Below are 25,185 nucleotides of genomic sequence, written 5' to 3' on the forward strand. Positions count from 1 at the left end.
GACTTGGAGCCTTCATCCCACGACCACCAGAAGGCAGAAAAAGACCCCCTAGCAACTGAACGGGGAAGCGCAAAAGACAGACCACATCATCCCTGGACCCGGGAGAAGAAGGCAATAAAAGGCGAACCTTGGGGATAGGAACGGTGTGAGCCTAGAGGAGCGGAGACTCCCGGCTGTCCAGCGCTGGACTTTGCTTATTCTTGCTTGCATAATAATAATAATAAAAAAATAATAATTGTATGATCCTTAAATCCAGTGAACTCGTTTATCACACCCATGAAATGTTTTGTCTCACGCAAAGAAGAAAGAAGCCACAAGTCAACACTCTTCTTTATTGCTACATTGTTTTCTTTGGTTACTTCTCTAATAGGAATGACTTTGGGGTGTGATTTGTTTGTTTCTCTCTTTCGTTCCTTGGGGCGCGCGGCGGCTCCTCCGTTGGGTTCGCGGGGCAACGGAGGAACGGCCGCGAGCTCCGGCGGCTCCGCAGCAGCAGCAGAAGCAGCAGCAGACGCAGCAGCAGCAGACGCAGCAGCAGCAGCAGCAGCAGCAGCAGCAGCAGCAGCAGCGCTTCTCTTGATCGGTTTTCAGCTTGACTTTTCCCTTGCTCCGCATCCCCTTCTCCCTCCCACTCACTGTATTCCCGTCCCATCCCGGGCTGTGCCGTCCATGCTCCGCCTCTCCCGGCCCGGCTGATGCCGCGTCCCGCAAGGTGCCCCTTGGCGGGGCCGCCCCGTCCCCGCCCCTGCCCGGCCCGCCGTGGTTCCGCCTGGGCCGGGCTCTCTCCGTACCGGCTGTAGCGCCGCAGGAAGAGCCGCTTGCTCTGGTGCTGGCGGAGCATCGCGGTCTTTTGGCTCGGCCTGGCGCGGGCTCTGGCCCAGCCCCGGCCAAGGCCCCGGCCCCGAACGAAGCCCCATCCGCGGTTCCGCCCGCAGCCGCTCCGCTGCCGCCCCCATGGCCGAGAGCGTGGCCAGCAGCTTCCCCGCTCCGAGCTCCACCGCTCGCCAGCTCGGCCGCCGCAGCTCTACCGGCAGGGCCCACTGCTGGGCAGCGGCGGCTGTGGCAGCGTTTACTCCGGGACCCGGCTCGCCGACGGCGCCCCGGTAAGAGACGGGGCCGGCTTGCAGGGCAGTGGCAGGCGGCGGGCAGCGGGCGGTGGGCGACGAGCTCAGCCCACTGCTCACCTTGGCTCTCAGGTGGCCATCAAGCGAGTGCCCCGGAGTGCATCTCGGAGTGGGCGCGGCTGGTGAGTGAGCGGGGCCAGCGGGAGGAGCCGGCGGGGTGGAGCCAGCGGGGCGGGCCGGGCGGGGCTGAGGCGGGGCCCGGCAGGGCGGCAGCCGGAACGCTGCGAGGGCAGTGAGCGTGGAGTGAGCGGGGGCCGCGCAGCGCCCCGGGCCGGGCCATGGCGAGCCGCGGCGGGGCCTGGCAGGGGCTGCCTGAGGCGCGGCGCAGCATCGGCCCCGCAGACAGCATCGCGGTCCCCCCGCAGCGCAACGGCGCCCTTGTGCCCCTGGAGCTGGTGCTGCTGTGGATGGTGTCGTGGCCTGGCTTCCACGGCGTCGTGCGGCTCCTGGACTGGTTCGAGGTGCCCGAGGGCTTCGCGCTGGTCATGGAGCATCCGCAGCGCTGTCAGGACCCCTGGTACTTCCTGCACGAGCAGCGCTTCCTGACGGAGCCCGTGGCGCGGGGGCTGTTCCGCCAGGTGCTGGAGGCCGTGCAGCACTGCAGCAGCCGCGGCGTCCTGCACCGCGACATCAAGGCCGAGAACGTCCTCGTCGACCTGGCCACGGGCGAGGCGAAGCTCATCAACTTCGGCTGCGGCACGATCCTCCAGGACACATTCTACACCCGGATGTCAGGTGACCCCAAGCCGGGGCCCAGCCGGGCAGCTGAGTTCCCCGCTTTGCTGGCAGAGGGGGAAGAGGGGGGAAGGAAAGAGGGGGAATCCTTCTTCAGCCAGCTGCAGCCAAGTTGCTTTTTGGCAGGGCAGGGGCTGGCTGTTGTGAAACGGGAGCTGGCTGGGAGGGAGGGAAGGAAGGCAGGAGGGAGCAGCATGGGCCTGATGAGCTGCGCCCGTGTCCCATAGGAACGCCGGAGTACAGCCCACTGGAGTGGATCCTCTTTGGCTGCTACCATGGCCAGCCAGCCACTATCTGGTCCCTGGGCATCCTGCTCTATGAGCTGGTCTGCGGGCACCTTCCTTTCCGCACCAACAAGGACATCGTCCAGGGCCAGCTCGTCTTCCCGCCCCGGGTGTCTCAAGGTGGGGATGCGCCTTCAAGGCACGAGGGGAAGAACGGGGTTGGGAGGGGCACCTGGCACATAAGCATCCTGCTCTTGCAGCTGGTGAGGAGGTGGATCTCCTGGGCTTAGCTGGAGGAGGTGGCACCTGTGCCTCTGTGCTGGTGTCCTCCGCAAGAGAGGATCAATAGGAAGCTTTTGGGTGCAGCTCTGAGCACTCCTGGTGTTGCCTGGGCACTGTGGAATGTGGGAGAGCATGGACAGGAGCCTTCTGGTTTCTCTCCGCAGAGTGCCAGCACCTCATCAGGTGGTGTTTATCCACGGACCCCATACACAGGCCATGCTTGGAGGACCTTTTTGAGCATTCCTGGCTGCAGGAGCCCTGCCTGGCCCAGGAGACAGCAGAGATGCATCCTGAGCACAGTAGAATCCAGGAGCCCAGCAAGCAGCAGCGGCACGCGTCTCGTGGCACTGGAAGAAAACCCCGGAGCGTTTCCCTGCGGCCGCGGCGCGGAGGAGAGAGCACAGCCGAGGAGATGCTGCTTCCGCTGGTCCCCACGAGCTGTGGAGGGAGCGGCTCCGTACTGCCCGTCCTATTGGAGAAGTGGTGGCAGTGCAGTGAAGGTGACATGGATTGGGACAGAGGAAACATCCCCCTGCAGCTCAATGGCATCGTGATGTCCCCGCAAGCCAAGGCACAGCTGGCGTGTTCTTCTGGAGCACGACGTGGAGCTGGGAACACCATCCTGGAGCTGGCCACTGGCGGGGCAGAGCCAATTGGTTTTGGCTGTGGCCCCGCCCTGAAGGACACGCTCTGCACTCCGATGAAATCAAGATGAGTCCCCAGCCGGCGCAGGGGCGGGGGGATGCTGGTGCTTCCAGGCACGGCAGGGCTCGGCCTGGCCACGTGCCGGAGGTTCTCTGCTTGGCGGTGCTGGGGAATATTAATTTTTCTGCCGGCCGCCGAGCTGCTTTTTGGCGGGACAGGGGACAGATGTTGTGGAAGGGGAGCTGGCTCCTGGCCTCGCTGACAGCTTCTGCCAGCCAGCCTGGCACGGGCTGAGGTGGGGGCAGCCAGCCTGACAAAAGCATCCATCCATGTGGATGGGGGGCGGCAGAGGGGGGGACGGGTTCTGAAGCCGTGCAGACCCAGCTGGTCTGCTCTGCAGGCCCTTGAGGAAGAGGTGCGTTTACGGGCAGGAAAGGTGGGGATTTTCCCCACCCCTGGACAGGTTTAATTCTCACATGGAGTGGTCAGACCCTCCTCAGGCCTCTGAAACGGTGAGAGGCTTTGTGCTTTTTCTTGTTTCCAGGTCTTGTTTTGAATTGGCTTTCATGCAATTGTTCTTTTGTTTTCCCAGGAGGATTACACCTGGTGCCCAGACCGGACGGGGAAGCGCCTGCAGCGTCCGTGGAGCGCGTCCACTGCCAGCGCTGCCCCAGGGGCCACGGTCTGCAGGGACAGCCCCTTCCAGAAGGACGAGGACCTGGTTTGGGATCGGCTCCTCTCCTGGCAGCAGCTCTCCAGAGGTGGGCAGCCGGCTCCACAGCTCGGCTGGCAGAAGGGCTCCGGGCAGACGGCAGCAGGCACACGGGCATCTCGCTCTTGCAGCTGCTGAGGAGGTTGCTGTGCCATGATTAAGCAGAGGAGGTGGAATGTGGCCTGCCACGCTGCCCTTCTCTAAAAACAGAGAATGGGTCCGGAGGTTTGGGCTCTGAGCAGAGCCAGCAGCCTGGCCCGGGCAGAGGCCATGGTGGGACAGGGGGACGGGAGCCTGCTGCCACTGACCGTGGCTCTCTGGTTTCTCTCCGCAGGCTGCCAGCACCTCATGCCATGGGAACGGCACCGCTTGGCCTGCCAGCCTGGGAGGGCTGGAGGGCGGCCGGTGTTCATTTGCTGTCAAAATAAATTTGTTTGGGTTTTTTTTGTCATTGTCATCATTAGAGTGTTTCTTTCCTCCTTTTCCAAGCTTTTGGCCTCCCTTTCTCCAGGGTAATCTTTTTGTGTCCTTCCTCAGCCTCTTGATGGCATTTGGCAGGGGGGGTTAAGCAACGTGAAAAATTCAACAACAGTTCCTGTTGCCAACTGCAGCAGCTCCTTCAAGAGCCCCTTCCAGTGAGGTCTGCACGTGCTTTGCAAAAGGAAGTGCTTTGCAGCGATGGGGTTGTCGCCCTGCTGCAAAAGCTGGGAGGAAATCAAAAATGGCAAAATGCCAATTTGACTCAACCACCACCCAGGTTCTTCATCTTTTCCCTCTGCTCTGTGATAGGCAGGCAGGGCTGGACTCCAGGAAGGTTCAAGTTCTTGGTGCTCCCTGGCATCAAAGTGATCCAGTAAACTCTTGTATGCAGGGACTGCAACAGGGCTACTTGTCAGAACCCAGGAAATTCCTCTGGCTGCCCTGGAGGACTCGAGCCCCTGTCCAGGGGGCTCAGAGACCTTGGCACAGAGCCCAAGACCCCTGTGCCTTTGATTTAGCCCTTGGAAAAAACGATTACCAACCTTATATGAAGAATTGTGAGCCACGATAGTTTAACTAGAATGATAGTGAATTTATCAGGGGATGAAAAATAGATTTTTGGGGTTTCTAGAATGGGGATTCAGGGGGCAAGATGGAGCAATCGGGGCATGTCCAGCCTTTCTCCTTCTTCTTCTTCTTCTTGGCCTCCATCTTCTGCTGTGATGTTGACACTTTTAGATTGGTCTAGAGTAGAAGCTCACAGTCTAACATAGGTGATAGGTATTGGAAAATAATTGTAAATATCATATATGTAGTTTTTAGTATAAAAAGATAACACCGCCTTGGGGCCGGCAGAATGCCTCTGACTGTCTTGCTGAGCGGACCTCATCAGGACAGGAGAAAGAATTTTATAGATAAGATACAATAAACAACCTTGAGACCAAGAATGGAAGAGCTCTGACTCCTTCTTTGAGCGCTGGGCTGGGAGAAGAGACTTTCTAACGTATATCAGGGTCACTCTGACCAGCTAGAGATCCCGAGATCTCCTAAGAAATATTTTTTGAGTCCTTTTAAATGTTGTTATTTTCTTATACATGTTCAGCTGTTCTAAGAAGTTGCTTGCAAGTCTCTAGGAGAAGATTTTTTATTAAATAAAGAAGGGGGAGTTGTGGGGGCCAGAGATCCAGCCAGGGAAGAGCTTGTTGTGCTCCCCTGGAGGGCCAACTCCTGACCCACTGACTTTTAGTTTGGGTGAGCAAATATGACCCCCACATGCCTTTGCAACTTTATGTTGATCCCCCAGTACTCATTGGTCCTTCCCTTTGTGTTCTGCCCCTGAGCCCTTATCCCATTGGTTACCAGTTTTGTCCCGCCCCTTGCCTTCCCTATAGAATCCCATTTTTCCCTGGTTCTGAGAGTTTCTGTCCCTGGCTGCCTCTGCAGAGTGTCCTGCTCTTAATAAAGGCTTCTTCTCTGTGGAATGCCATGCAGAGCTCCAGCCTTTTTTCTCCGTGTCACCTGAAGAAGGAAGCTGAACATCACACGCTGCTCTGGGAGGAGGATGTGCCTGTGCCCCTGAGCTGTCCTTCTTAGGAGGCTCTTCAGGAAGGTTGTGGCGCCCTTACCACGGCCACCCTGCCGCCACAGCAAGCAAGAGCCTCAGAAACGCCCTTGTTCCTAGAGGCTGTTCTTGTTCACTTGCTACTGATGAGTAATTTGGGATCACAGCCACCAGGACAGTCCTGGAAGCCCTGGAAGTTACCTGCTGAAATACTCAGCATCAGTCAATTAACAATACAGGGTGCAATACACATACTTCAGCCACATGGCTCTGTCCCATGAGCTTCTCCGTGACTGGATGTGACATGTTTGGGGATTTCTGCTCTTTGGGCATTTGTTTCCTCTTGCATTTCATTGGATTGAGGCAGTTGTTGCATATAGGTTTTATGGGCAATTTTTTTCCTCCATAGTTAGAGTAGAAAAGAATACAGGGAGAGTAGAATAGAATACAGCAGCATGCTCAGTTGGTTTATTAAAATCAATGAGTTAGAAAGTAGTAAGCAGCTATGGAACTGAGGAAAAGGGAATATTAATAGACTATGATAAAACACTCCACAGAAAACACAATTATGCTAAAGAGTATCCTTCTCCTTTTGCAGAAAGGCCCCTCCCTGAGGACATAACCAGGGTGGTACAGAAAGCTGCATCAAGAGCTTGTGGGGGGAAACGGAGTTCTTTGTGTTGTAATGCCTATGGAAATTCTGTGCAGTGACAGAGCTCTTGTAAGAGCTGTAAATTGGTACAATGCCTTCAGGCCTAAATTCAAGCTAGAAGCATGCTCCCAGAGCAGCAACCTTTCTGTCACTGCTCTTGGACTGCAGCTTCAGAAACAGGCAAGACAGACCTCAGCTTAGAAAATCTAAAAGCTCCTTTTCGGTTCCTTGATCAGATTCAGGATATACCAGATTGCCAAGCAGTATGGATTCTATTTGCAACCTGTATGCCAGTTGTCTTCTGTTAATTGGGCAGTTTTCCTTATCTCTTCCACAGCCAATCCTCCCTCCAGGGGAGACATCTGCTGATAATGGGCTATTGAATGTCACTGCATGGCTGAGAAGAACTACAGCATCCCATTGGGAGATGCTCCGCCCAGAGGGAGGAGCCAAGCATGGATACCCAGATATAATCTTGAAATTCTGGAACACCAGCACAGCTTCTCCACTGGATTTCCCAGAGGAACAGCAGCTGCCTCTTCCACTGGATCTTCAGAGGAAAACTACACCTTTCTACAGGATCCCTGCTCCAACAGAACCACGTAACAGTCCAGTTACTGACCATCTGCAATAATTTTTTGACTTTTGCTACAAATTACCTTCAAGAATAAGCTACAAATAATATCTTGAACCTGTTTAAATTCAGGGGTGGCATTACAATTGCCCTAAAAAATTCGAAGGGCACCTAGTGCTGTTGCAGTAATACAAGAGAACTGTAAGTATGTATTACTAGTTGTTATTCATTTTAGGTAAAAATGGATCAGCTCAGCTTTGCAAAGCAAGAAACAAGTCATGGAGAGTTGAAATGATGGATTTGGGACAGTGTAGCCAGTCTGCTTTTTGTGAGAGATGCTCTTAAGCAGTGGCAGTAGTAATGTACTCATCTCCTGTATCTGTGCTCCTTGTGATCTACTATCCACCTCTGCAATTTTTTCTGCTCTGTTTTTTTTCTTTATTTCTTCAGCTGAGTACCAAAAGGAAACACAGAACTGCAATGTTGCTACCCAAATAATAGATCTTTTTTTCAAACTAAAAAATACCCAGGGCTTTTAGAAAACACAACAGAAGTGTTGCAAAGTATAAACAATAAAATATATTGAACAGTATTTTGACATTACACTACATCAGCCAAAGAAATGGATAGTAGAGCTTGAGGAACAAGGATAGAAATGAAGTTTTGTTAAAAGGGCTTATTTTGGTCTCTATGTGGTAACTGTCATCACCCTGATGTAAATACTTCACAATCTATTTAAATTTTCCTAAGTTGTATTCTTTTGCAATCAGCTATGATTTTTTAAATTTCTCCTGCACCGATACCTGAATGATCTGAGCACAATCTCCAAACAAGACAAATGGTAAAGTAGCAAAGGGCTGCAATAACTGAGCAGCCAACAGGATAAGCCACACTGGCATCTCTTGGCTTTGCCAAATCCTCTGTGAGTGTTTTCGTTTCTTTTCCTCTTTGGTTTAAAATGCAACACATTTTCATTCCTTCTGATGATTCACCTCTGAAAGAAAAAGGCAGTAGCTGTTTTTGGCAGGGTAAGTTGCATTTGCAAATTGGCTCAGCTTGTTGGCAGCAGAACTGCATTTTTTCTTATCAAAGCTGCTCATCAGCTTGAGTGGGGAGAAGGCACAAAAGGATGAGAGAGGCTGGTGCAGCTCTGATGGTGTGAGGATCCAATGGTGCAAAGAGCTGGAAGGTGAAATCCCTTTTCTTGAGTTCAGGGTCATTAGGGAAAGGGAGGGTGTGCCTGAGAGCTCAGTTCTGTCAGCCATATTCACCTAGTAAAAGGTTTTTTTCCTGCACCTGTGTGTGTGGCCAATGCCAAGGGATGGCAGCTCTTTCTGTTGTGGGGGCATTGCAGCCTCCAGCTGCAGAATATGCAAACTGAGCTGCATTGAAATGTGTTCTCCAGGGCTCCGTTTTGGGGCTGGTCCTGGCTAACATCTTTATTGATGATCTGGAGGTGGGCATTGAGAGCACCCTCAGTAAATTTGTAGATGCCCAGTTGGGTGGGAGTGTGGATCTGCTGGAGGACGGGAAGGCTCTGCAGGGAGACTTGGACAGACTCGATCAATGGGCCAAGGACAGGGGTGTGAGGTTCCACAAGGCCAAGTGGCACATCCTGCAGGTCACCAGCCGCCTCAGGGTGAGCCAAAGTGTGCCCAAGGGGGCAAGAGGCCAATGGCACCTGGCCTGGATCAGCAGCAGTGTGGGCAGCAGGAGCAGGCAGCGCCTGCCCCTCTGTGCTGGGCACTGCTGAGGCCACACCTCGAGTGCTGTGTCCAGCTCTGGGCCCCTCGGGAAAAAGGACATTGAGGGGCTGAGTGTGGCCCGAGAAGGGCAGCAAGGCTCACGAAGGCTCTAGAAAACATGGCCCATGAGGAGTAGCTGAGGGAGCTGGGTTTCTTCAGTCTGGAGAAGAGGCTCAGGACCTCACTGCTCTCTCCAATTCCATGGCAGGAGAGTGCACTGAGGGGGGGCTGTTCTCTTCTGCTGGGTCTGCACTGAGAACCAGAGGAAGTGGCCTCAGGTTATATTTTAGAAAAAAATATTCACTGTTCAGGTGTTCAGGCCTGGGAATAGGTTGACTAGAAAGGTGGTGTGAAATACAAAGTTGTGTTTCGTGGCAGGTACAAACAGGTGACGTGTGTATTTGTGAATGCGAAATGTGTGGACCCCAACAATGGGAGAGCTGTAAATTCTAATAATAATTGAGGAAAATAAAGCATGGAAAAAGGCCTTTGAACCTATCTTTTGTTTGCAATTAGCCCTGGTTGATTTACGAGCATCGGAATTAAGGTGTTAAGGATGTTGCTTTTTGCTTGCAGTTAATCCATTAAGAGCTCTGCAATAATAAACTTTTGAAGTATAATTTTAGAATATTACTTGTATCCTTGAAACTATACCTTTGGAATATATATAAAGGAAATATGCTTATCTCACGCCTTATGGAAGCAGAGAAAAACAGCTTGAGAAAGGAAGATGAACATCACCTCAAGGATTTATGGTTTTGACCAAAGGGAAGCTGGACATCACTGTTGTTAGATTTATATTCTCTGCAATTAAAAGGTGGACCCACATCTGGGGAGCTGGACTCCACCAGATGGGATTCCTCTTTCTTCTTTTGGAAACTGGACCGCCACCATCTGGGATCCTCCTTTTGAGATACATCCTGAGAAACTAAGATCACAATAGTGTATAGAATTGTGATGGAATAATTTGGAATAAAAATTGCTGATGAGTAAAAAATTGGAAATAGAAACTGCTGAAAAAGCTGATGAGTACCCCTATAACTACCTGTAACCCTCAACTATCGGTGTGCAGTTGGAGGGAAAACTTCCCCCACTGTACCCGGCACTGTATTGCTCATACTTTACCATATTAAATAATAAATTGTTTACTGCTTGAATATTGGCCTAGTCAAGCTTCTTATTCATAACACTAACTAATAATGTTTGAAGTATTTTGGTGCCATTTTTATCGTCTTTTTCTCTGATAGGGTCAAGGAGGGAGGCACTTTGGGGGCCGTGGAGACATTTCTGGGGCACATTTGGGGCAGTTTTGGGTCTGGGGAGGGAATTCAGAGAGAACTTGAGGGTCTGGAGGACACTTGGGGGAGCGGGTGGGCACTTGGAAGGGCACTCAGGGATTCTGAGGGACAGTTCGGGGTCTGGGGCACCACTTGAGGGTCTAGGGGGGCCCTTGGAGGTCAGGGAGGGGAATTTGGGGCCCTTCGGGGTCCGGGAGGGCCCTTGGGGGGCTCTAACGTGGCTCTCTGGGGCGCGCGGTGTGATGGGAGTTGTAGGCGGGGGGGGGGCGGGGCGCGGGTCCAATACGGTTTAACGGGGCCGCGGAGCATCATTGGAGTTCGAGGCGCAGCTGCAATGGCTCTCGGAAGAACGCGGGGCATGACGGGACATGAAGTCCCGGCTGGACTAGCATTGGACATGCGCCACGGAGCATGATGGGAGCTGTAGTCCCGGAAGTTTTTGGAACGCGGCGTTTGGGCATCCGAGAAGGCTCTTGGGGGACACTTTTGCGTCCGAGCCCCGACTTGAGGTCCTCGGGAAAACCTAAGCGGTTCGGGAGACCCTGGGGGAAGCTCGGGGAGCTCTAACCAGGTTCTTTAGGGCGCGGGATAGGGCAAGAGTTTTAGGCATGGGACTGTGTTCTGAGGGGCTCTGGTGCCGCGGGGATGAGGAGATGAATTCCCAGAAGTGGCTGTACCGGGCATCTGTGGGGTTGGGAGCACTCAGGGGGTCTGGAGACGCTTTTGTGGAGTCCCGAATGGGCGCTGAGGGGGCACTGAGGGATCCTGGAGGGTCTGGGGGACACTTATGGGACAGATGGGGGCGGATCCGGGGGGGGGGGGGGGGGGGGGGGGGGGGTCTGTGGAGCGCGGGGCATGACGGGTGCTGTAGTCCCGGCTCCAAAGGGGCTGTATCCGGCCGCAGGGCATGATTGGAGTTGTAGGCAAAAATAAAACATGGCCCTCACCTAGGCACCGCCCCCAGGCCCGGATCCCTGGTCCTGATTGGCTGAGACTGGTGATGGGCGGGAGCCACAGCAAATGGGATGCTGTGGAGGCGGGAACAGCCAAATCACCCTCCTCCAGTCCCTCCCAGTACTGACCAGTATAACCCCAGTAAAGGCCAGTTCATCCCAAGTTGAACCCAGTACAACCCCAGTGCCCCTCCAGTCCCTCCCAGTACAGTCCAGTCCCTCCCAATGCACCTGAGTTCATTCCCAGTCCCTTCCAGTTCCCCCCAATGTCATCCACAGGATGCCCCAGTGTCCCCAGTTTGTCGCAGTATCTCCCAGTATCTCCCAGTATCACTCCCAGTATGTCCCAGACTGTCTCAGTGCACCCCCACAGTCCATCCCAGCCCACCCAGATTCTCCCTTTAGCATTCCTCGTGTCGCCAGGTTGTCCCAGTCCTCCCCAGTGTCACTCCCAGTATGTCCCAGTGTCTCCCACAGCGTTCCCAGTGTTCCCCAGTATGTCCCAGTCCTCCCCAGTGTTTCCAAGGACAGTTTAATTTCTCATGGTGGCCGTGGCAGCCAAACCCAGCAGTGGGGTCAGTGCAGTGCTCATGCCCACAGCCCCTTGCAATGGCCCAGTGCAGCTTGGGCTGATGATCCACCCTCACAGCTGGCCCAGGGCAGCTCTGCAGTGGCTTTGGTGGCACCTGGGGCTGGCACACACCTGAGCAGTGTGTCTGTTTGCAGTGGGGAAACTCAGGAGTTTCAGATTGCTTCAAAAAACCCCAAAAAGGGAAAACCCCTCTTAGGCTGAGTGCAGGCAGCTCTCCAAGCACAGCAGGTCCCAGGGGAGTGAGGACAGACAGGATGGGGCTGGACAGTGTGGAGCAAGGTTGTCCACAGTGGGTCAGAGCTCCAGGCACAGCTTCTGTGAGCAGGCCAGAGCTGCTGAGGAGAGACCCTGGGTCAATATCAATCACAGAATGCTGCAACCACCTCTGCTCTACAGAGAAATAAGATAAAATATACCCTTTAAAATATGAAATGTGTATTTCTTACAAGTTCTTTGAAATCTTTCTCCATAACTGGAATAGGAAAATTTAATGACCCTCTCAGGGCTTTGGTGTTTACATCAGACTCAGTCCCTGAGAGTATGTTCAAAAAACTTCTCAAGAACTCAAAGTAAAATTAAAATTCTGAAGTTTCTTGAAGTTTTAATGGGTCCCACTGAGGGACACGACTGGGAAAGTGTCCTCAGGTTCCAGTTAGAGCAGAACACTGGAGGCAGTGATGACAGCTGGGGACAAACAAGGCCAAGGTGTCTCTGGTGCTGAGCAAAGCTGGATGTGTTTGAGGAATGCCAAGGGCCAAGGCCTGAGCCCCAGGGCCTGGCCAGGCAGATCCTGTCCCTCCCTCCTTGCTCAGGGCTCTTGCCGGGATGGGCACTGGCACGTGGGGATGTGCAATGCCAAGGACAGGAGCATGGGGCGGCCCCTGCCAGGCTGCTGAGCAGGGACAAGGAGGCCATGAGGCCCCAGGCCTGCAAGGGTCACTTGTCTCCTGCTCCTGCCTCAGGCCCAGGCCCAGCAGCCATGGCCAAAGTGCTGCCCAAGTTGGCTCTGGCAGGGCTGTCTTGCAGCTGCTGCCCATGCCTGTGCCCTGTGCAGCCCAGGCTGTCCTACGGTGTCCCTGCCCTGCGCCTCTGTCCGTGCAGGCTGTCGGCATCCCCCGGCTGCCCACTGGCTGGGCCCTTCCTTTGCTGACAGCTCTGCCTCCTGCCTGCTTCTGCCTGCCCACACAAAGCCTGGGGCTGATACCAAAAGGGTTCATTCCATTTTTACCCTGCCTGGGAACTTTCAGCACAGGTACAAGGCATGCAGGGGCTGCTTTCCCTGCAAGGATGGTTGGAAGAGGAGAAGACATCTGGCTCAAGGGTGCAGGGATAGAGAAAACAAGGACTGAATCTGGGAACTTGGGGTGGGTTTTATGGAAATGGGTAAATTCGAATTGGCATTTAGCGACTGTATATAAGCAACACAGTGGTAGAATTACATGTCCATGTAAGGTTAGGAGTTTTCTCTCACTAGACCTCAGGCCTGAATAAATGATACCCTCTGAAATAGCAATTGAGCGTTCGGGAGCCTTATTTTGCTATTTCAAAGGTTTGCCGCCAGTGGGGCCTCACAGTACCAAGGACTCAGCTGTGACACTGTGCGAACTCATGGAACAAAGGGTCCATGGTGACACAGCAGAACCCCATGGAACCAAAATCCATTTTGGCACATTGGGGTCACATTGAACCAATGGTCCCTTGTGATACTGTGGATCCAAGGAGACCATTGTGACCCTGAGAAACCTCTTGGAACCAAGGGGCAATTGTGACACTACAAGGACTCATGAACCAATGGCCAGGGGGCCATGATGACACTTGGAGGCCTCATTGGATCAAGGGGTTCTGCAGGGCCTCATGGAACCAAGGAGACCCCTCTGACAGTGTGAGTCCCCAGGGAACCAAGGGTCCATTGTGATACTGGGTCACCAAGGAGACCCCTGTGACACTGCAAGGCCTCATGGAAGCAAGGGACCATTGTGACACTCTGGAGCCCCATGGAAACAAGAGGCCAATGTGACACATCTGGGCCTCATGGAACCAAGGATCCAATATGACACCACCACTGTGACCCTGCAGGGCCCCATGGATCCAAGGGAACAGGGAACAGGTCTGGTTGGCTTGGCCTGACTGGTCCAACTGCCCTTGGCATGTCGAGGGTCTCTTCTCATGTACCCCTGAAACCCTGGGGCTCTGAGCTGACCTTCAAATGGAAAAGAACTGCCTTTCTCATTCATGCATCCATGGCCAAAATGGGATTCCCCCTCCAAAATTCCTCATATCCAGGGATTGTTCCCAGACAAAAGGTGCCATTACTAACAAGTCTGGCTGACCTTGTCTTCCTGAGAGCTGGGTCACACCTGCCTTCAAACATGGGGCTCAGTACTTTCCTTCCTATGGAAAAGAACCGTCTCTCCTGCCCAGGTGACCATATCTGAATTTGGTATTCTTCCTCCAAAATTCCCTATATTCAAGAGTTTTTCCCAGACAAAAGCTGCCAGGACAGACAGGTCTGGCTGGCCTTGGCTTCTGGTGGTTGCCTGAATTCTGCCCTGAAACACTGGGGCTCTGCCCTTTCCATCCTAAGGGAAAAGAACCATCCTTCTTCTCCAGGCACTCATAGATGAAATTGGGATTTCACCTCCAAAAGTCCTATATCCAATGTTTACTCCTACACAGAAGCTGCCATTACAGACAGGTCTGGCTGGCCTTGGCCTCCTGACAGCTGGCTCTCACCTGCCTTCCAAACACAGGGGCTCCATGCTTTCCTTTCTATGGAGAAGAATTGGCCTTCTCCTCCAGGCCGAAATTGGGTGAAAATGAGATTTAACATTCAAAATTTCCAATATCCAAGGGTTGCTACCAGAAACCTGCCAGGACAGACAGACAGGCCTGGCCTTGGCTTCTAGTGACTGCAGTTCATCAGCATCTGAAATACTGGGGCTCTGTGCTTTCCTTCCTGTGGAGACCATGGTGGCACTGCGGGGCCCCATGGAACCATGGAGACCATTGTGGCACTGTGGGGCCTTCTGAAATGAAGGGGCCATTGTGACACTGTGGGACCCTGTGGCACCAAGGCCATCGCTGTGGCTCTGTTGGGCCGCATGGTCCCAAGGGCCCAGTGTGGAGCAGCAGGGCTTTGTGGAACCAAGAGGCCATTGCTGCATTTCAGGGCCTCATGGAACCAAAGGGCCTTTGTGATCCTGCAGGGCACCGTGGATCCATGGAGAGCATTGTGGAATTGCAAGGCCCCATGGAATCATGGAGACCATTGTGGCACTGTGGGGCCCCAGGGAACCAAAGGACCACTGTGACCCTGCAGGGCCTCATGGAAGCACAGGGCCATTGTGACACTGCAGAAGCAAGGAGAACATTGTGACTCTGCAGGGTCTCATGGAACCAAGGGGACATGGAACAGGTCTGGATGGTTTGGCCTCCCAGGGGCCACTGGACAGGTCCGGATGATCTTGGAATGCTGAGGGCTGCCTCTCATCAGCCCCAGGAGAGCTGGGGCTCTGTGCTTTCCTTCCTATGGAAAAGAACCATCCATCTTTCCATGTGCCCATGGCCAAAATTGATACTCCTCCTGGAAAATTCCCTGTATGCAAGGGTTGTCCCAGACAAAAGCTCCCAGGACAGAGAGCTCTGGCTGGCCTTGGCCTCTGGTGGTCAACTCTCATCTCAAGGAAGCTCTGAGGAAAGTATTTGAACAGGTTTGACCACTGGAACATCAATGAGTCTCTCCTCCTCTGAAAAACTCAGATGCTCTTCTGATCATGTGTCTTTTTTTTTTCTCATTGTGTTTTATGCATCAAATATTATTTCCAGCTAAAATGTATTATTCTTATCTATCTGTGAGTATTATCTGAAAAAACACATCCTCTACATATGGATCCAGGTCACCTGTACAAGCAAACACAAGAAAGAATGCAGCAGGAATGATTTGTCCCTGCTCCCATTTGTCCCATCTCCTCTGGAGCTGGAGGTGCAGCCCCAGCACTGGGCAGGGCTCAGGGCTCACAAGCTCAGCTCCCACCCAGAGAACTTGCAGAGCCTGGGCTGCTCTTCTTGGCCCCTGCACGCTCAGCCAGGCTGAGATGGACACTGATGGTTTCTGGGCCAGGCTCTCTGAGCCCAGCCCAGCTCCCTGCAAGCTCTGCCAGCTGCCCTGAGCTCTGGGCAGCACCAAGGGCCTCTCTGAGCCCAGCCCAGCCCAGCCGGCTCTGGCCCCACAGCTCTGCTCAGGCCAGGCTGCTCTGGGCACTGGCCCATGGCCTCAGCCCCTGGCAAGGGCACAGCAGCAGCTGCAGCTGCCACAGGACTCAGCCCCACCATGGGGGAAGGTGCCTGGCCAAGGGAAAGGAGGCTCCCTGGCTGCCCTGCTCTCCTCTGCAGGAGATGCTGAGAGCTCTGCAGCCCCTGCGGCCATCCCATCTGCCCAGGGCAGCACAAGAGCCCCGGCCTTGGGGCCCTCGAGAGCTGCTCCTGCTCCAGGCCCAGGGCCCATCCCAGAGCTGGGCAGCCACAAAGCTGTGCCCATTTCTGTTCATTCCAGCTCTGATCAGGATGGATCCTCAGCACCTTGGAGGTTGGTGATGAATTTTACTTTTGCAGAGGCCTCTTCCTGCTTGAGCTCTTCAGTTCAGGAATTCAGTGACAAAGGCTCATAAACATTTATTCAAAACACCCAAACAAGACAAGCCCATGGGAATAATTCAAGTCTTGAATTCTTTTGTGGTTAATTACAGATATTTCAGATGTGTATTCAAACTGAATCTACTAAATTGAAAAGAATGAAGAGAGAATTGCTTTGTCCTATTTAGTTTTCTTTCCCTGTTTATAGATTGCTATCAGCAATCCCCAATTGATATTGATCCCCAGCCCCTCCTAATGCAGTTTGAACAGATATGAAAATTAAGACCCTCCATGGCTGACAATCAATCAGACTTTGTCCCTACCCCCTCCCCACCATTTCCCCCATCCAACCTCTGGCACTCAGAGCAGCTGAGGAATGGAGTCACATCCAGGGGTGTCCCCAGGGCTCAGGATTGGGGCCAGGTCAGTGAAATCTCTTTATTGCTGATCTGGACGAGGCCATGGAGGGCACCCTCAGTCAGTTCCCAGGTGAGCCAAGCTGGGTGGCAGTGTGGCTGTGCTGGAGGGCAGGGAGCTCTGCAGAGGGATCTGGCCAGGCTGGAGCCATGGGCCCAGGACAATGGGATGAGGTTCACCAAGGCCAGGGGCCGGGTCCTGCCCTGGGCTCACAACCACCCCAAATCCCTGGCTGTGCCCTGCCCCTGATCCCCACAGCCTGCCCTGTTTCCTTCATCCCTGCATTGCCAGGGACTCTCTGGGACAAGGGAGCTCTGCTCTGGGTATGGAGGGAGGTGCAGGTGCCACCGCTGGAGTGGGAACCAGAACTCACCAGGTTTGTGTCCTTTGGGGGTCAGGAACTGGTGGGACTCAGAGGCACAGGAAGTTTCTCTTCATGGCCAACAGACCATGGTTGAACAGGACACAATTCAGTAACAATCACGCTCTTCCCTGAGCCATGTGCAATGTCCCAGCAGCCTCTGACATGTCCACCATCCACAAGTGATTTCCATACTAAAATTAATTTTAGAAAAATATAGTTCTGTGATAGATATAAACACATTTAAACTCTTGTATCAGAATGCCCATCCTCGAGTGGGGATAAAACAGCCTGAACAATTCCCATTTTTTTAAGCTGTCAGTGGTGGATGGAGAATGGGGTCAGGCTGCTTTTGGTGTTGAGGAAATGCTGAAACCTGCCTGACTCATTTCATCTCCTCCTGTCCTGGCTGATCTCCCCTCTTTTTGCCTTTCCACCCATTGTCTTTTGTCTCCCCCCAGGCCCCCCAGTGAAGAGCCTGGCTCTGAGTTCTCCATCCCCTCCTCACTGGCACTGCCAGGCTGGGATGAGGAGCCCCTCAGCCTTCCCTGCTCTGGGCTGGACAAGCCCAGCTCCCTCAGCCTCTGCTCACAGCCCAAGGGCTCCAGCCCCACCTTGGAGGCCCTTCCCAGACCCTGCTCCAGCTGCCAGACATCTTTCCTGCCCTGGGGAACCCAACCCAGGCCACAGTGACCTGGATAATCCCCGTCCCTGATGTCCTGGTCACAGAGCCCTGGCCCCTTGTCCCTGAGTCAGGTTTTGGGGTGGATCCTGTGGAACATCCTTGGGGGAGGCTGCAGCTCCAGGTGGACCGGGGAGATACCAGGGGACAGGGACCCTGCTGGGCATGAACAGCTTTGGACTTCTCGAGGGAAACTGTGAGGGGGGTCAGGGGCAGACTGACCAACCCAGTGACCTCACACAGCCCTCCTGTGATGTCACAGCCTGCTCTGTGATGTCATAGCTTATTCTCTGATATCGCTATGCTGGTCTTTGATACCACAACCCACTCTGTGAAGCCACACAGGCCTCCTGTGATGTCACACAGCCACCCCGCCCCCTGTGATGTCACAGCGTGCTCTGTGATGTCACAACCCATTATCTAATGTCACACAGCTGGTCTCTGATGTCACAGTCAACACTGTGATGTCATAGTCTGCTCTGTGACGTCAGTCCTCTGCCCTGTGATGTCACAGCTGGCTCTGTGATGTCACAGAGACATCACCAGGTGAGCACACACAATGCTTGTTCTCCAAAACCCCAGGCCTATGGAAACCACAAAATGCCCATTGTGTGAGAAGGGGAACTGAAATTCACCAGCCTCAGTGTCCTGCCAGCTCAGCCAGGCCCACTGGAACATTGGGGTCCACGAGCACCAGGGACCGCCAGAGACCCCCAGGACAGAAGAAGGCATGGGTAAAGGGGAGGGGAAATGAGTTAATGATTTCAGGGAAATTGTTATCATATGCATCACAGTGAGTGTGGCTCTGACAAACCTCTCTGGTTCCCTGACTTCAGGGCGAGGGTGGAGAAAATGAAAAGGAGCAGGTTTGATGGAGTTGTCCAAAAAGAACTTTAATAACAGGGTGAAAAACAACAAATGTGGAGAAGATGACCACAGTAGGAGGGACAGGATCCAAAGACCTGAGGCAAAGGGGAAACAACAATATATACACTTGGGGGTGGAACACTCTAGAACAACAACCATCTAGGGCAAACAGGTAACCAATAGGGGAGCAGAACTGGGACAACTTAGCATAACAACACCAAAGGCTTCTGGGGGAACTCTCAAGCTCACCCCAAGATAAACAAATGATTCTCAGGGCTTGAAGCTCACGCTCAGTGCTTTTGGGGTAAAATCCAGTTGAGTCTGAGTCACAGCTGGGCCAACTCCACACATATGTATGTTTAGTCTGGGACAATCAATGAATATGTGTGCAAAATACAGAATGTAAACAGAAACTTTCCTGTACTCAGCATGCACAGCTTTGGGAGGGGCTATCCCCCTGTGCATCTGGCCAAATAAAGAATGCTGCTTCTTAATGCTACATTGGTGTTAAGGAGTTTTTATTTTACTGCATTTTTGGTAACAATCCCACTCCCAAGGAAAGCTCTGTCTGCTGCTGTTCACAAACAGAGAAGGGCTGGTGGGAGATGTGGTGGTTGGAGGCTGCCTGGGGCACAGTCACCGTGAAATAATCAAGTTTTCAATATCCTGTGAAAGAAGGAAGAGCACGAACAAAATGTCTACCCTGGAATCAGGAAGGGCAGACCTTGGCCTATTCAGGATGCAGATTTGGAGAGTACTGAATCAGGTACTGATTTTTTAAAGGGAAACAGCCTTTAAAAAAAAGGTGTCCAGGAAGGATGAACACACCTCAAGAAAGGAATCTTAAAGGGGGAAGGAGCAGCCTGTCCCTCTGTGCCAAAGTTGAACCAGAGAGGAAAATGACTGTCCTGGCTGGGCATGAGCTTTTTGTGGGAACTCAGGAAAAAATAGGTCAGGCAGCTCAGGAAGTGTTTAAGGATGCTGTTGGGTCATGCAGAAAGAAAAGTAGAGAGATGAAAGCTCAATTAGAGTTTCACCTGGCCACTTCTGCAAAAAGTAATAAAGAAAAGTTTTTACAAATAAACTAATAGCAAAAGGAGGAATAAGGAGAACCTCTACTTGAGAGTGGATGCAGTGGGGAACAGAGTAACTAAAGATAAGGAAAAGGCTGAGCTGCTTAACACCTTGTGTATCTCAATTTTCAACAATAAGACAGGTTGTCCTCAGGACAAGTGTTCTCCTGAGCTGTAGATGGGCACAGGGAGCAGAACAGCCCCCCTGTAATCCAGGAGGAAGCAGCTGGGGACCTGCTGAGCCACTCAGATGCTCACAGGTGTCTCTGGGAGCAGATGGGATCCATCCCAGGGGGATGAGGGAGCTGTGGATGAGCTCCCCAAGCTGCTCTCCATCATTTACCATCAGTCCTGGCTCAGCAGGGAGGTCCCAGGGCACTGGAGGTGCCAAGGTGAGCCCATCCCCAAGAAGGGCTGGAAGGAGGAGCTGGGGAACTCCAGGCCTGTCAGCCTGACCTGGGTGCCCGGCAAGGTTATGGAACAGATCACCTTGAGTGCCATCACAGGGCACCCACAGGATGGCTGAGGGATCAGAGCCAGCCAGCGTGGATTTCAATGTCTGCACTGATGATCTGCATGAGGGGACTGAGTCCAGCATCAGCAAATTTGCAGATGACACCAAGCTGGGTGTGAGTGTGGATCTGCTGGAGGGTAGGAGGGCTCTGCAGAGGGACCTGGACAGGCTGGATCCAGGGCCCAAATCCAACAAGGTGAGGTTGAACAAGACCAAGTGCTGGGTCCTGCACTTTGGCCACAACAACCCCTGCAGCGCTACAGGCTGGGGACAGAGTGGCTGGAGAGCGGCCAGGCAGAAAGGGACCTGGGGCACTGATGGACAGCAGGCTGGTCATGAGGCAGCAGTGTGCCCAGGTGGGCAAGAAAGCCAATGGCTCCTGGCCTGAATCAGGAATGGTGTGGCCAGCAGGAGCAGGGCAGGGATTCTTCCCCTGCACTCGGCACTGGTGAGGCCACACCTGGAGTGCTGTGTCCAGTTCTGGGCCCCCAATTTAGGAAGGCCATGGAGGGGCTGGAGCGTGTCCAGAGAAGGGCAACAAGGCTGGTGAGGGGTCTGGAACACAAGTCCTGTGAGGAGTGGCTGAGGGAGCTGGGGTTGTTTATCCTGGAAAAGAGGAGGCTCAGGGAGACAAGGTGTTGTCAGGGCTCAGGTTCGACTTGATGATCTCCAAGGTCTTTTCCAACCTTGCTCATTCTGTGATTCTCTGGAACCACCCTTGGAGCAGTTGCAGGAGGAGCCCTGGGCCTCCTCTTCAGGAGCTCCAGCAGCCCAGGTCCCTCAGCTTCTCCTGCCAGCCCCAAAGCCCATCCTGTCAGTCCTGCAGAGCCTCTGCAGCCCCTCCTCACTGCCCAGAACAGGGAGCCCCAGAGCCAGACACAGCAGCCCAGATGTGCCCCCCTGGCCTGTGGTGCCTCTGGCAAGGGAGCAGCACCAGGCACTGCAGGAGCCTGCAGACAATTCCTGCAGCACTTGTAGGATGATCCTGCTGCCCAAGGGACGTTCCCATGGGGCCAGGTCAGGAACTGCAATGGGGAGTGGGGCCAGAGAGGAAAGGGCAACCAGGGATGGGCTGTTTGCAGGGGAGGGGACAGTGATGGGCAATAGGAAGAAATCTGGATCAGGAAAGAGGAAAGAAAGCAAAGGTGAAGCCAAGGAAATGCTCGGGGCAGTTTGGGGGTGGCTGCCAGGCAGCCCTGGCTCTGAGCAACAGCGTCTGCAGAGGCACAGGAAACTCCCAGCTGATGGGAACAAACTTTCTGGCTGACTGCAGAGGCCAGGACAAAGCTGAGTGGTTTCCCTGGTGTCCCCCAGCCCTTGCTGGCCCCAGGGGCTGATGGCATTTGTGCTCCCTCAGGTTCATGTCCCCACAGCAACAGCATGGGGGTGCTCCCCCTGCTGTGTGCAGTGCAAACAGGGGCTGCTGAGCCAGTGCTGCCGTGTCTGTGCCTGCAAGGATGGGGCACCTGTGTGAGCTGGGGGAGAGGCCAGGGCTGCAGAGGGGGGATGTTGTTGGCAGCTGCATGAGGACGCTCTGGGACGCTGCCCTGGGCTGTGCAGCGCACTGGGGATGGATCAGCCCCTGCTCTGCTGCTCCTTCCCATCTGCCCCAGGGCCCTTGCAGAGCCCCAGCCGTGCTGTTTGCCCCCAGCCTGCCCACGGCCAGCCTGGGGCTGCTCACGGGGCTTTTCTGTGCTGAGCATTGGCCTGGCCGTGTTCTTGAGAGAGCCTGGGCAAGGAGCCTGGAGCCCCCAGGCCCTGGGCTGAGGCGTCAGCGCTGCCCCAGCAGTGCCCATGGCCTGTCCCTGCTGCAGCCCCGGCACTGCCACCCCCAGGGCTGTGCCCGGCCCCGAGAGCACTCAGGCCCTGCAGCAACACCAGGGCCACCAGGGCAGCGGGGCAGGGCCACGGCAGCAGCACTGGCAACACCAAGTGCTGCTGCTGCTGCTGGGCACAGCTGCTGGGCCAGCACTGATCTGCCCCAGCTCTGCACACAGACATTGCTGCTGCAGCTCCAGAGAAGGCAACAAAAGGGGGATCTCCAGTGAAAACTGTGCTGGGAGATCCTTTAGTTCATTTAAAGCCACTGAGAGCAAAACTCCTCATTGACACAGTCTGGGCCCTTAGAATAATATGGAGATAAACAAAATGAGAAATGGCAAAACCAGTAGCATTTACTTTGGACCATATTAAAAAGAAAACAAAGGAATGAAAAGAACAAACCTCCAGATCCAAGTACTATCAAAGATGACTTTTATTATGAGCGACTTGGAGAAATTTGCAAGTGGCTTAATGTTTCTGAAAGCATCCAGTCGTCATTTTGCACACTGCAGCCTTGAGCTCCTGGTTCTTCAGGCTGTAAATGAGGGGGTTCAGAGCTGGAGGCACCACCGAGTACAGAACTGACACTGCCAGATCCAGGGATGGGGAGGAGATGGAGGGGGGCTTCAGGTGAGCAAACATGATGGTGCTGAGGAACAGGGAGAGCACGGCCAGGTGAGGGAGGCAGGTGGAAAAGGCTTTGTGCCGTCCCTGCTCACAGGGGATCCTCAGCACAGCCCTGATGATCTGCACATAGGAGAAAACCATGAACACAAAACAACCAAAAGCTATAGAGACAGTGAAAACAGAAACCTTAAGTTCCCTGAGGTAGGATTTGGAGCAGGAGAGCTTGAGGATCTGGGGGATATCACAGAAGAACTGTCCCAGGGCATTGCCATGGCACAGGGGCAGGGAAAATGTATTGGCTGTGTGCAGCAGAGCATTGAGAAAGCCACTGGCCCAGGCAGCTGCTGCCATGTGGGCACAAGCTCTGCTGCCCAGGAGGGTCCCGTAGTGCAGGGGTTTGCAGATGGACACGTAGCGGTCGTAGCACATGACGGTCAGGAGGGAAAACTCTGCTGAAATGAAAAAGGCAAACAGAAACATCTGTGCAGCACATGCTGAGTAGGAGATGGTGCTGGTGTGCCAGAGGGAATTGTGCATGGCTTTGGGGACAGTGGTGCAGATGGAGCCCAGGTCGCTGAGGGCCAGGTTGAGCAGGAAGAAGAACATGGGCGTGTGCAGGTGGTGGCCGCAGGCTACGGCGCTGATGATGAGGCTGTTGCCCAGGAGGGCAGCCAGGGAGATGCCCAGCAAGAGGCAGAAGTGCAGGAGCTGCAGCTGCCGCGTGTCTGCCAATGCCAGCAGGAGGAAGTGCCTGATGGAGCTGCTGTTGGACATTTGCTGGGGCTGCACATTTCAACCTAGAGAAGGAGAGAATACAGGGATATCTAGGGGACATTTCTCACAGAAAAGTCAAAGCCCTTTCTTACAGACCCTTTCCTCCCACTAAACACCTCCCCCTTGTCTATGTCTAGCAGATCTTCCTTCACCTTTCTTGCTGGAGCCCTGATTGCTGCTGGCCAATGTTGTGTGAGGAGCTGGACCTTCAGCTGCAGGACGCCTGGGAGTCAGCACTGACCTCCAGTCAGTGCAGGGGAACAGTCAGAGCAGGGGCCAGTCCTGGTGTTCAACTTGGAAAAAAAATCTTCCAGTAAGGCTGCAGAGCTGCCTGGGTGAAGGGATGGGGATTGCTGGAGGCAGAACGAGAGATTCTGCTGCACTGGGGAAGAACAGAGAGTCCAGGGAGGCAGGAGGGTTGTCTGAGGCTTAGTGCAGACTGAGGGGAGCTGCTCTGTCCCTCTCTCCTGTTCCAGCTGCCCTGCACTTGCACCTTTCTGAAATCCAGTCCCGTGTTAGCCTGGACAGCCAGGAGACACTGCAGAGAGCAGAGGGATCCCTGGCACACAAAGTGGCTCCTGCCTTTCCCAGAGTCAGGAGAGTGGGCTCATTGCCAGCCTCCCAGGCTGCCCTGCCCAGAGCTCCCCGGGCACATGGAGCTGGGACACCCCATTGCTGTGCTCAGCCTGCACAGGAGGAGCCCAAGGGCTGGGCCTGGCCCTGCAGCTGGAACTGCCATTGCAGAGAGCCCCTCAGCAATGCCAGCAGCACCTGGGCAAGGCAAGGGGAGAGATAGAGAGAGTCGGGCCTGAGGAAAAGCCTTTCCCTGCCCAGCCCTGCCCAGCCCCTGCCAGGCAGCAGCAGGGCAGGACAGTGGCCCTCAGGCCCTGGTCAGCAGGGAATGGGCACATGGCCGGAGAGATGCCCTTCATCTCTGGGGCTGCTCTGCCGGCCCAGGAGGGACTGAGGGCCCCGAGCCCCCGGGCTGAGGGCTGTGCTGGCTGCGAGGGGACACAAGAGCTGTGCTGCTCAGGGCAGTGTCTGCCCTGCAGGGCAGGCCCAGCAGGTGCCACATCTGCCCTGCAGCAGGGCTGCCCTCAGCACTTCCTCCCTCCCTCCCTGCCCACGGCTCTGCTGCTGGAGCTGTCCCAGCCCCAGCTGCTCCTGTGGCCCCGGGCTCCTTCCCTGCCAGAGCTGCCAGAGCCCAGCCCAGCCCCTGGGCCAGCCCTGCTCTGCAGCTGCTCGGCCCTGCAGGGAATAAAGAACAGCTCCCCCAGCCTGGGCACCATGGAAAGGTGATGCTGCATGGATCTGGAGGCTGGGCAGGTGCAGGCACTTGCTGAGGTGCCCAGGAATCCTCAGGGTGATGGTTTAAGAGTCTCAGCCCCTGCTCTCCTATGCACAGCTGAGTTTCCATTGCCTCCTCCTCCTCCTCCTGCTCCTCCTGTGCCACAGAGAAACTGGGAGAGTCCTCCTGACACATCCCCCAGGCTCTGGGGTCTGCTGGCTTCAGGAGATCCCTCCAGGAGCACAGGGGACATTGCCCTCCACCCACACACTCACCATGCACAGGGCTGTGAAGATCTTTCCCCAGGTGAAGTCTCAGCTCAATATCTTCCCAATCCTGATTGCCTTCAGCCTGTCTCTGCCTGGCTCCAGTCCTCTCAGTACCTGCAGGCAGAGCCCTCAGCCCTGCTGGGCTGGGAGAGGAGCTGGCCCTGGGAAGAGCTGTTCCTTTAAAGCTCAGCAGCACAGACACAGCACAAGGACTTTAGTGAGCCTCTTGGGGATTTGGTGTTGTTTACATCAGACTCAGTCCCTGAGAGAGTGCTCAAAAAAC

The 25,185-nt window shown here is 54.5% G+C and overlaps 2 protein-coding genes across 2 annotated transcripts; one reads left to right on the forward strand and one right to left on the reverse strand.

The window, feature by feature from the left end:
* Positions 1 to 1,402: 1,402 nt before the first annotated feature.
* On the forward strand, positions 1,403 to 3,080 carry LOC136570443 (serine/threonine-protein kinase pim-1-like). The gene is made up of 3 exons (XM_066570914.1): positions 1,403 to 1,859; positions 2,087 to 2,263; positions 2,530 to 3,080. Exons 1-3 carry the CDS (start codon positions 1,403 to 1,405, stop codon positions 3,078 to 3,080), a joined length of 1,185 nt encoding a protein of 394 aa, XP_066427011.1.
* A 15,615-nt stretch (positions 3,081 to 18,695) lies between these two features.
* On the reverse strand, positions 18,696 to 23,345 carry LOC136570445 (olfactory receptor 14J1-like). The gene is made up of 2 exons (XM_066570915.1): positions 22,418 to 23,345; positions 18,696 to 18,745 (listed from the first exon to the last, which is right to left on the reverse strand). The coding sequence occupies exons 1-2, from the start codon at positions 23,343 to 23,345 to the stop codon at positions 18,696 to 18,698; spliced, it is 978 nt and encodes a 325-aa protein (XP_066427012.1).
* Positions 23,346 to 25,185: the final 1,840 nt, after the last annotated feature.

The sequence above is a fragment of the Molothrus aeneus genome, unplaced genomic scaffold (genome assembly GCF_037042795.1).
Source record: "Molothrus aeneus isolate 106 unplaced genomic scaffold, BPBGC_Maene_1.0 scaffold_34, whole genome shotgun sequence".
Lineage (NCBI taxonomy): Eukaryota > Metazoa > Chordata > Aves > Passeriformes > Icteridae > Molothrus > Molothrus aeneus.

Bases quoted from the DNA above. Each gene is read 5' to 3' on its own strand.
- LOC136570443 (XM_066570914.1), top strand. From the start codon at position 1,403: ATGGCGAGCCGCGGCGGGGCCTGGCAGGGGCTGCCTGAGGCGCGGCGC. The intron at 1,860-2,086 runs GTGACCCCAAGC...CGTGTCCCATAG, and splicing joins ATTCTACACCCGGATGTCAG to GAACGCCGGAGTACAGCCCA. The intron at 2,264-2,529 runs GTGGGGATGCGC...TTCTCTCCGCAG, and splicing joins CCCGCCCCGGGTGTCTCAAG to AGTGCCAGCACCTCATCAGG.
- LOC136570445 (XM_066570915.1), bottom strand. From the start codon at position 23,345: ATGTCCAACAGCAGCTCCATCAGGCACTTCCTCCTGCTGGCATTGGCA. The intron at 18,746-22,417 runs ATTAAGCCACTT...TTGGTGTTGTTA, and splicing joins GACTGGATGCTTTCAGAAAC to TGCTAAGTTGTCCCAGTTCT.